The sequence below is a fragment of the Coenobita brevimanus genome, chromosome 25 (assembly GCF_032717465.1).
Source record: "Coenobita brevimanus isolate Jiangsu-jjx chromosome 25, ASM3271746v2, whole genome shotgun sequence".
NCBI lineage: Eukaryota > Metazoa > Arthropoda > Malacostraca > Decapoda > Coenobitidae > Coenobita > Coenobita brevimanus.
In genome coordinates, this window is record NC_136978.1 from 1256779 (window position 1) to 1268078 (window position 11300).

Consider the following 11300-nt stretch of genomic DNA (forward strand, 5'->3'; position numbering starts at 1 on the left):
TACTGACAACTTTTATATATCAATACTAACTGCATGAATAACAAACAAGAGCAAATTACAATACCAGATACAAAAATAAACTACAAAGAAGAGGTACTAAGAAGCCTCTTTATCCCCTTCAAAACTGTGACATCATTTTGAAGTTTATTCCTGGTATCTTCAAACAATTTCATTCAACCAAGGAAGGATCCCAAGCCCTTGCAGTTCACAAAGTCTATCCTTAGATGAATACAATCATCTGGAGATAATAAGATAAGCTACAAAATACATCATGTCTCCAGACTATTTCATTCAACTAAGGATAAATCTCTACTAGTGGAGTGGTTTACTGGGTCTATACCATATTCTTCCAACCCACAAAGTCTATCCAAAGATGAATATAATTATCTGGAGACAGCAAAAATAAACAACAAAATATGTCACTTGACTGTACTGTAGGGGTTAACCCAAGAAGAATACGTGCCTCCATCTCTCACTGCAGGTCATGGTCACTGTCTTCCTCATTGACGTGGTCAACTAAGGCTCGTGATGGACGGGAGCACTTCTCTTGAACCTGTGGGAATATGTTAATAATCACACAAATGCATATATAAAAAAATGCCATATTTCCTCCTAAGGAATCCCTGAATTGGGTTGTCCAGGGTACAGCTGAAGCTTTCTATGAAGTAGAAATTAAGGACTAAACCAGCTAATTATTTCCTAATAATTGCAGGAAGATATTGGGAAAAAATAACCTAAGATAAGTACTGTACTCTGATTTGTTGTATAACAATGTGAGTGTCTCAGCTTGGACTCTGACTATTTACTTGTGACTGCTCCATCTGATGCACAGATGCCTGGAGCTAGGCTTTCAACTGTAACCCCCCTCCTCCTCCGCCCAACACTGCATTTCACAAACATATAGGCCTACACAAACACACCGCAACCACAGTCATTCAAAGCCTTCAGCCAAACAAAATCTTCCATGATCCATCACCACATATTATCATATAACCAAACTACAATGCAGTTATCAGCTATTTCCATTTCAATACCAATGGAAAAAACAGCTCTCAATATGCCAATATGGCCTCACTATAATGTAGCCCCACATACCACAAAACCCTGACTCACCTCACGGACCTCACTCTCAACATAACTTCAACAAATGATCTCTTGGAGTGCCCAGCTGGAGTGGCTGGTGTCTTACAGTGTTCAATCTAGATGATGCTGGGGCCACTACAACACTAAATATTTATATTAACATTATCTCCCACAATAAAAGCTAATTAATAATATCCGATATGCTGCACAGTTCTTCAACCTGACATAATAAGGGCATTCATTTAAACCGTTCAATCCAGTGATGTTCTTTTGCACCTCATTCTGGTTACTAATACATAATTAGAGTAAGCGTAGGAGGGATTTTTTGAACCAGAGGTGTCAAGAATACTTTATTTTTTCTCTTCTAGTGCAAGGGTGCTCTTCCAAGCTGAATAAAATAATCTGAAGCAAGAAAAAAAAAAAATGTCACTATTAACTGTCACCCCAATGAGACTTGGGACGTCTTTATCACTTGTTTTTGCTGCTGCTGCTGCCTGACAGTTTCATTTACCTTAGGATATTTTTTTTTTCTCCCAAATTGAAGAGGTTATATACACATTCAGTAAATCCCTCCAATACCAAAGGTCTTTCTTCAGTTTAATGATCAGGTAGTGGCTAAGACGACTCTAAAAAGGATGTTATTAAGACTGAGGGTAAACTGTTTCCTTGACTATTCCCCTTATCCAATCATGTAGCTACTGTACTTACTTGTCAGTCACAGTCATAAACCCTATCCTCCTAGTCTGAGTAACTAAATTACTCCTGATCACAATCCTGCAGGCTGCTGTAATCTGGCTCATACGAACTATCACTGCTAGACATTGAGCTCTCTGAGTCTGCAGTGGCACCCTCCCCAAACACAGGACTCCACGCCTCACATACTTGCCACGCCTTTCTCAGCCTCTCTTTCTCCTCCAACCTTTCCCTCTTCCTCTTCCTAGTCTGTAGATACAGTAATATTTAACCCCTTCAGTCCCATGACATGTTTTTAAGCTCACTGAGACTGCCACCAAACAATCTTATTCACATTAGGAAGGATCTCCATTTGTGGAGGAGCTAATGAAGGTTATTTTTAACCCCTCCCACTGGAAACACGTCCTCTAAACTGAATAAAATTATTTTGAGATAGCAAGAATAAACTAAAAACTATGTCATCAGAATGAATGAGGTACAGCTATTGGAGGCAAATCATTACCATAGCAATAAATTACCAAAGTGTGATAATGAAATAACTGTACACTGTAACAGACTATAAAGGCACTGTTAATAATATAAAGAAACAGTGAAATATTATTATCAAAACACAATTTCCCTGTGTTTATAGGGGATGTGTGGGATACGAAATGGAAAAAAAGGATAATACAAAATAGAAGCTATCAATAATGACTTGTGAATGGGCCATACAGCCAGTTATCAATTAAATTAAGTGGATATGGTAATACATGCACATCTAACACCACTAGCCTGACTGCAAGTGACATATGCGAACATGAAACTGAGTGAAGAAGAACTAAACAATAAAAAACAGTTCCAGTAAATTAAAGAAGGTCACTGTAAAAGATATGAGTATGGCGACATATTCACACCTCTTGCCACAAGCCAGGCTGCTAGAGGTATATGAGAACAATGAACATCTGCATAAATTTATTAAAAAGTAAAAATTGTACTGTTAGTATTCATTATGAATACGGGATGTGCTCTAACTTTAAACATACAACTCTTTCTACAATTTCCATAAAGTTGGTAAATGTACTTCAGAGGTAGCAGCAGGCAAATTTTAAAAATTTTCCAAGGATTTAACAGCATAAAAGGATAGCACAAGCAGCTCCTTATAAAAATAATAATAATAATAATAAAAAAAACTATAGTATATTCAGAAAAAAGAAGAAAGAAAATGAAAAAGCTGACAAGTGCATTAAAATACGGTACATTGATCTGGTCATGAATGCATACCTCTCGCCATGAACCAGACTGCAAAAGACAAATGAGAACAACGGTCATATTGTCACAGCCCAGGCCACCCATCTGACAATCAGGGGCCAAACACCTCATCATCAAGTCCTCACACACATCCTCTGGCTCCATACCTTGGCCCAACCTCACTCGTACAAAGTTCACCACCTCCTGGAAATTGTCAGTCAAAATTACAGCACTGTACTAGGTTAAAAGATATTTGGTACTAACTCAACAATACATATGGCAAAATGCAGATACTTTTGAAAATACAAACATAAATAATATATACGGTACATAATATGCAAACTAATATATCCCTCTTCCTTACAATTATGTCATATTTTAACAGGTAAAAAATGTGCAATAAATAAGTACACTGCACTCTGTTTCCATCTCCACTGCCACCAACATCCATGTGCATGCAAGAGATCTAGCATGGAATACACAATCATATTTCAGTTGCAACGCGCACCTACTCAGTGGCTGTTTAAACATCTTCAAAGAATGTAGCAGTAAAAAGTGTTCAGAAAGCTCTCTGAAACCAATGGCATTAATAAATAACATGGAAACAAAATACCGTAACTGATAATGCTACTGAATCATTAAAGAACAAAAACAAGAAGGGACACAGAATTTCAAACTCGCAATTATCACTGACTATAAAATAACGATGAAGACAAGAATAAACCTTCAAAATGTACTGTATAAGATGTATAATTATGCAAACTGAGTAGGCATGCAAGGAATAATAACAAACCTGAAACATATAAACACACAAAAGATTATCACTGACTCAAAAATCCAACCTGGTTTGTCATGACATCCCAAATTCCATCACATGCTAAAAGGATGAATTCCCAGTCTTCTGTCAATTCACGCACCACCACATCCGGACATGCTGAAAGGAAGGAGGTCAGTTTTTAGGACAGTATTCTTGAGTTTAATGTCTATGGTGTCTTTCTCATCTTCCAGATTTCCAATTAAAGAGTTAATGTAATTTCTGGTTATGTGGAAAGAATGGAGAATGACAGAGGCTAGGACAGTGTATAAGAGTGAGGTGGAAGGGAAGCGAGGGAGGACGAGACAGAAGATGAAGTGGAGAGGTTTCTAAATGAGGGTGTTGTGAGTTAGGAGTAGGGTAACCTGATGGCTGAGGATAGGGTGACATGAAGGCAAGTTGTTCATGGACACTCTCTCCACAGTTATGGCTTCTGGCTATATACAGAATGAGAAAAGTTGAATGGGGAAGGCAGCAGCCATGCTGAGACATAAAGGGCCATATTTTGGTTGATTGTATATAAAGGCATCCTAGCACCTCTTCCCATCCAGTTTATGTTTACTTATGATATATTAGTATTCCCATGTAACTTACCAGAATGTTATTAAATCATCTATGCCAATATTACAGACAATATAACAAACAAGAGAATATTCATGTACACTATGCATAATAAATCGCTAAGACAGAGGTGTCTGAGGACCTCTTAAGCTTACAAGCATACAACCCATGACCCACCGGTGACAATTTGTTCCTCTGGCCCCTTGAGTTCATTTTTCTTGAATACGAAATCTCCAAGAGCACGAGAGAGAGCCAGGTTTCCATTTACTCTATTCAGCTCCACCCATCCCCCAGCTGCTGTGATTCTGCGCTGTTCTGAGGCCAGGCTGGGCTTGTGGTCACTGCTCAGCTCTTCCACACGGCCTCCTACACTTCCTACCGCACGTGAGTCACCAACATTGCCCTGCATAAATTCACACCACCTTATATTATACCTGTACAATGATTAATAAAAAACAAAATCTCTTGTAACACAATAACTAAAAGAAAACTGGCTGCAATATAAACATATACGGTATAAAGACAGATAGACAGATAAATATTACCAAGCAATTGTTGGCATGTCAGGTCAAGATGGCATGTATGTACCTAATCTGCAACACTTCTTACAGGCAAATGCACTGTAGATATTGTACAAGAAATGAGACCTCATACTGGCCCACAAAAATTGCTGATTATAAGTCACGCTATTAAAAAAAAAAAAGAAAAAAAAAAAAAGAAAAAAAAAGAAGAAAGGAAGATTTTCTCTACAGAATCTTTATAAATCCATATCAAAGTTATTTTCAATTAAAATACACGGTCAACTTTACTTCTCACTATTCCAATTAGTACTGACATAACTCTCTTAACCCCCTCCCCCCCAGTCCTCAAACACTGGCAGCAACAATGGTAATGATATGTTGTGGTACCACAATATTGTGCTTGGCAAGGTAAGGTATGGTACGATAGGGTAGGGTTGAGTATACACTCACACAAAATACATGACCATTACGAAGGAGGCAGCAAATGGCAGTACTCCCAGCCAGCTCATCCTTCAGCACCTCATCTGTCTGCATCTGGCTGTCTAAATCTAGGAACCCCTGAAAGCAAGAAATCCTTCTGTGTCACATAATTCACTACAGCATATTCTTCTCTTGCCGCCAAACATATAAGCCTAAATACAGTAACTAATAAACCAACAGACTTTCTATCTTACAAGATTTAGTAACCTCAAAAACCAGTAAGAAACAGACTATTAATACTGTATTCTTTATCCCCTTTCAGTATGACAATTTTTTCAGTTTTATTCTTTTTATTTCATCTGATTTTATTCAACATATTTTTTTCCTGAGGACCACTCCTAAAAGTGGAAGAGAGTGACTAGAAGGTGTAGCAGTGTTGACAACTGACCTGCTTAATGGCTGACACAGTGTCACTGGAGTGGTACTCTGGTCGCTTGACAATGCTCTTGTGAAGGTGCTTCCCTGCGTACTGAGCAATTCTGGAACCTAGTAATAAAGCTGAAGTGTTAGAGATCATTCTCTCTATCATGATGCATCATGGGGAAAAGTGACAGACAAGCCCTAGGTATGAAGAAGATGCAGTGGAATAGTACGTGAACTTTTATCCCTGACAGAAAAACAGGTGTAAATTTGGAGAGCAGAGCATTATCACACAGACCCCAAGAAAAACTTGACTTAGGACTGAGAGATGCCGCCAGAGACTGGGTAGTATGTAAGCCATCAGGTGAGCAATGCAAACAAATGTAATAATATTCATTAGTTCAACTGATACTGTGGCACTGCCTTTGTATTGGCATCTGGCTTTATTTCCATTTACACTGGCTTAGTAGCTGATTTTGCTGAGCTTCTTTATTTCATCAGAGAAAATCTTGTGTCTTTCAGAACAAAATAATGAATGACAAAACAAAACTGTACCTCCATGGCCATCATAGACACCAAAGAATGCTGTGTTGGGGTCATCAGGGAGGGAGAGGATGGTTGTGTGGGCATCTTCCATGTTGACTCGCCATCCTTGCATACATGATGCACCGACACGCAGCCAGGCATTCTCACATCGGGTGGTTTCCTTTTGAGTCACTGGCTCACTTAGTGTCTGTCCCATGCCTTAAAAAAAATGCTGGTGAGCACAAATTGATAAAATATAAAGTTAATTTTACTTTCGTACTTTTGCACCATTTTTCAATAAGCCCAAAATGATTTAGGCCTTCATTTCTACTGTTACTGGTTGAAACTCAATGACCACTAGATACAATTCACTGAAACTCATTATTGTTAACAAAAATATGTATGCCAGACAAACACTCACAAGGGTTTCTCAGAATGATTAAATCTACTGACTGCTTATCTTAAATTCCCAAGAATCCATGGCTGAATGAAAGTAAAATGATACCAACGAGAATTAGATCATTAATTGTTACTCTGGTTATCTAGTATTATTATAATTTCAGCCAAAACAGAATTATAAGATTCTGATCTGTTCTTTTGGTATTTTAGATGATTCTATGACACTTTTATTCTATGGAATTTTTTGTTGCAAATTACTGGTCTTTTTATTTTACTCATGAAAGCTAGGTTAGGTTTGGTTATCTTAAAGAGTAAAATAAAAATAGTTTGGGACAAAAATGTCACAGAAGAAACGTGTCTTAGAACTGTCTAAAATGCCAAAAAAGAAAAAAAAAATAATCAAAAGTTTGTAATTTTATTTTTGGCTGATACTATAAATTTACCATTAATCCTTGCTGAGGTTTTTCTTAATGGCAACCCAAGTATCTCTTCCCCAAACTACAACTTAAACCAGTACGGTACCAAAGTAAGGTTCCTTGGCCTATTGGTTATGTATGAAGATTTGGGTCATGGTATTCAATAAATTGAGCATCTTCTAATACAGCATGGAACAACACGATGGTGCACTATACAGTACGTGACAAGACAGAAAAACCTTCAATACTTATTGTACGGTACTCCGATTTACAGAGTTGAGTTTGCAGGGGAAGGATTATTGGTCCAACATATTTCCTACGTATTAAAAGTGCAAAAAGAAGCAAACGTATGCAGTCCGAGTTAGTACATACCTTTCGTGGGTTTTGTTAATGGGTGTTAATCAGGCGAAGAACTCGTCAGTTATTAGCTTTGTGGTTAAAAAGGAGGAATGATGGGCGGGCCGCAGAAATCCCGTAACTCCCAGACAACATGTAAACATACGTGCGTTCATTGACAGACAGGCTGTTGTTTTATCAATACCTCTAAAATATCTTTGTTTGGTCACTAAATATAATAAAAATCAGGTCAAACTCACAGCATTTTCAAAACGTTGCAAAATCGTCATGTATTGGAAATTCAGTATTTTTTTTTTTTTTGCACATTTCACTAACACGAGAAAAACCATGCTGGTATCCATAATGATAAAATTACATGTAAAACAGTCATATTGTGATACAATATGGCACTTAAAAAATAATCGTCTAACCCCAGTATTGTGTAAACAAACTCAGCTGATCGCCTGCTCCTACAAAGTCCAGCTGATAAATTACATCCTATCTCTGTAAATATTCAACACGCATTTCTTTCACAGCCTTCTCAAGATGCCCTTTTCAATTAGCCTTAAGTTAAAGTGTGAGGGATATGACATTTGACACCACAGAAAACAAGTGATAGGCCTACAGGAATAACAGTATCTCGCTCTCACCTGAATGGAACTCTCATTGTAAAGTGGATATCGGAAGGATTTCCAACCGAGTATGATGTGATTTTTAGTAAGACTTTTACTAAGTGTTAACTCCTGTATTGTATGATGATAAGGTAAATGTACGTTTTATTTTGGGCTGCAGAAAGACCTTGCCAATTTAATATTTCTCCAGTTTGTTTTCTGTATTTTTCTATCTTCAGGGTGGTAAATTACTTTTTCTGCTTAAAGTTTTCCCTATGTTATTATCATCCTGTTCCTTAAGCCATACCAGTGATTGTTCCTGGCATACCGTATTGGAAGAAAATGTACTCAAAGGCAGATTTCATTTCCCTATTTCTCAGGTGGAGGTTAGGTTAAGTTTGATTAAATTATCAAGTACAGTTATGCTAGGTTAGGTTTGATTTAGTTAAACAGTAAGGTAAGGACAGTCCCTTCCACTATTACAGTGACGAATGAAATGAGATGTACCAGTGGAACAGCTAAAAACAACAGGGAAACAGATTTAACAGGAAATGCTTATTTACCACCCCAGAAATAGGCCTAATCAGAAAAATATAACAGACTATCAGGAAGAAGAAAAAATTTGGTAAGATGCTTCTACTGCTTACAGTAAAGTGTACATTTACCTGATGATAATGACGATGAGCATCATCACCATTACCCTAACCTTTCTTGTTTTCCTACCTAAGCATTAAAATCATACATAGGCTTCTATGTCAGTATAAACTTGTGCTCACTACAGTATTTACATATTCCAGGAGATGACCACCCTGAGAGGCTGGAGGTATGGACTGTTTCTTGGAGGTATTGTGGGCTTCATCAGTGCTGCCTTGTACCCCATTATCATCCACCCCATGATGAATATTGAATCTTATAGTAAGAATTTCTTATATGCACTCAGTGTTAATAATATACACCACCCATTGACAGTACAATGTTATGTAGGCTTACTCGTATTTTTACTTTAGTGAATTTTTATCCGTTCATTGCCTTTCTCATTTGGAAGCACAGTATAGTACTGTGAGACTGGTATATTGCCAATGAACTATGGCTCTAGAAACATACAGAGTACAGTACCTGTAGGCTTATTTGACTTGTGATTTGTGGGTTTTAGTCATTATTCAGTACAGTACAAGAACAGTGACTGCTAAAGTGAGAGACAGTGAAATGTGTGATGAGTGTTAAACATGGTAGTTTACAGAATGGAAATACATGTGTGGTCTGAATATCTGCAGTAACGTAATGAATAACTGAGTGTGTGACAGTGATTGGTAATACATGTGTGGTTTTAAATATTTGCAGTGAAGCAATCATTAGCTGAGTGTGTGAAAATTATTGATGTGCAAAATACACAGTAGTAAATATACATAAATAGTTTTAATTATATTGAATTTATGTACCACTACACTTGTATACTAATCATTCTTTTTTTCCTTCTTCCTACAGAGCAAGCTCAAGCTGAAAACAGACAAGGCATCAATCAGGAGGCAATCCAACCTGGAAGTGAGTTGAACAGAAAAACTGACATGAAGCTGCACTGGAAGCATTTTTTTTTTCTTACACTGTTAAAACCAATCCTTTCAGTCTGAAAAAATCTCTCCTGAACTTCACAACTTCACCAGTGCCACTCCCATTGCTTTTGTCTTCATTTTTGTAATCATCATCACCATTAAAAATAAAAGGGGAAAAGACTAGCAGAAATGCACGAGAACTGTCAAACTGAATGCCTGGTGAAAGGGCCTACACAGTCATTCACACTTCAAGCCTCTGTAATCTTGGTTCCATCTCTCTAGCAAAAATATTGTGCTCATACTTCATCCATCAATCATTGACACACCTATTTTATGTTTCACTGCTCCTTCTGTTTCCTCAGCTTCCAGACTTTCAATTTTACTCTGAGTATATTCTACTAACATCACAACCTGTGTCCCTTCATTTATTATACTTGAAGTACTGTACTCAGAATTTTTAAAAGCTTGCACATAACAAATAGTGTGCACAGTCTGCTTGCTACAAATTTGTTACTCATTACTAGCTTAGCAATTTTCTGTAATGATATAAGAGATGCGCTACTGTCAGGGATCTTAGAAATTACACCTAAGAAATTGCTATGTACTGTATAATAATATAGCTTTGCAATTTACAGAACTCAAAGTCCATGATGAATTTACTATTTGTTTTTAATTTTTCAGATATGAAGGTCTGGTCGGATCCATTTGGAAGAAAAAAGGAATGATAACATTTTATGGAAAAATTATAATTGTAATGCCCTAGCCCCTCAAAGAGGGGAGTGCATGGCATAAAACTGCATCATATTAGTGTTTTATAAATAAGGTGCATTAAACAGTATATTATAAATAAAGATGGTTCATTATTCTTTGGTGAGTTTTACAAAAATTCCCAAATAACAAAACTGACAAGATACTTTGATACAAGTATTATGTTTTTCGCAGCTTTAAGTTGATGGTTACAGGTCAGAGTCAATATTGCTTGTGGGAACCATGAATACATACTGGCACACAGTACTTGTTATAAAGTAAGGCACTGTGACAGATTTCAGTGACTTGAGTCTGCAGTGTAGCTGTGGGGGAGCCTGGCCCCCCCTCTGTCAAACCCTAGGCCCCCAGTGGCTCCCCCACTTGAAATTTTTCTTTAATGTGTGTGCAGTGTGCAACATTAGATCCCCCTCCTCTGAAAAGGGCTTGACCCCACCTGGCCCCCTCATTTATGGAGACCATGCTTCACAACCGGACTGAGTTGACAAATTTCTGAATGGGGAAAGATAAAGGCACTTATTATTATGTTGCTAACTACTATTCTGGTGAACAAAGCACAGGGAACACATAGACATAAAACCTATATTGATGAAACTTTTGAAGATTCATGGGGCACTTTAAGTTTAATTTGGCTACTGCAAGATTATCTTTGGCTGATGTAAGTACCAGACCTCAAAGGGTTACTGGAGAATTCAACTGCTTTATAACCTAATGTTCAAGGAGTTCGGATGATTAACATTTTAAGAGCAAGAACTGGTAGTTAAGTAGTGAAAATAATACTCACAAGGAACTGAAGAACTGAAGGTTTGAAGGCCTCGGGTATAGCGGCAGTGATGGTTGGGGAGAGGAGATACGACATGCCCAGTACCAGAACAGGACAGGCAACATAATGAGTGGATGTCTGGTGACCCTACCTGCCACGAAAACCTTGGTTCTTTGTTCTTGTGTTGAATTAGGGA

General features: G+C 37.5%; 2 protein-coding genes across 2 annotated transcripts; one reads left to right on the plus strand and one right to left on the minus strand.

Annotated features, from left to right (window-relative positions):
- Positions 1-472: 472 nt before the first annotated feature.
- Positions 473-6481, minus strand: LOC145393733 (putative protein phosphatase 2C T23F11.1). The gene is made up of 7 exons (XM_080267776.1): positions 6295-6481; positions 5768-5865; positions 5350-5457; positions 4556-4781; positions 3846-3937; positions 3037-3207; positions 473-553 (listed from the first exon to the last, which is right to left on the minus strand). The coding sequence occupies exons 1-7, from the start codon at positions 6479-6481 to the stop codon at positions 473-475; spliced, it is 963 nt and encodes a 320-aa protein (XP_080123902.1).
- Positions 6482-7865: 1384 nt separating this feature from the next.
- Positions 7866-10442, plus strand: LOC145393734 (small integral membrane protein 20). Its single transcript, XM_080267777.1, has 4 exons — positions 7866-7921; positions 8824-8941; positions 9512-9568; positions 10258-10442. The coding sequence occupies exons 2-4, from the start codon at positions 8827-8829 to the stop codon at positions 10299-10301; spliced, it is 216 nt and encodes a 71-aa protein (XP_080123903.1). The 5' UTR covers positions 7866-7921; positions 8824-8826; the 3' UTR covers positions 10302-10442.
- The last annotated feature ends 858 nt before the right edge of the window (positions 10443-11300 follow it).

What these genes read in the sequence shown, in the direction of transcription:
- LOC145393733 (XM_080267776.1), bottom strand. Translation starts at nt 6,481, where the DNA reads ATGGGACAGACACTAAGTGAGCCAGTGACTCAAAAGGAAACCACCCGA. An exon ending in AGAGGAACAAATTGTCACCG is followed by an intron (nt 3,938 to 4,555) that starts GTGGGTCATGGG and finishes CCTTCCTTTCAG; the next exon opens with CATGTCCGGATGTGGTGGTG. An exon ending in AGTCTGGTTCATGGCGAGAG is followed by an intron (nt 554 to 3,036) that starts GTATGCATTCAT and finishes ATATTCCCACAG; the next exon opens with GTTCAAGAGAAGTGCTCCCG.
- LOC145393734 (XM_080267777.1), top strand. Translation starts at nt 8,827, where the DNA reads ATGACCACCCTGAGAGGCTGGAGGTATGGACTGTTTCTTGGAGGTATT. An exon ending in GATGAATATTGAATCTTATA is followed by an intron (nt 8,942 to 9,511) that starts GTAAGAATTTCT and finishes TTCTTCCTACAG; the next exon opens with AGCAAGCTCAAGCTGAAAAC. An exon ending in GGAGGCAATCCAACCTGGAA is followed by an intron (nt 9,569 to 10,257) that starts GTGAGTTGAACA and finishes TTAATTTTTCAG; the next exon opens with ATATGAAGGTCTGGTCGGAT.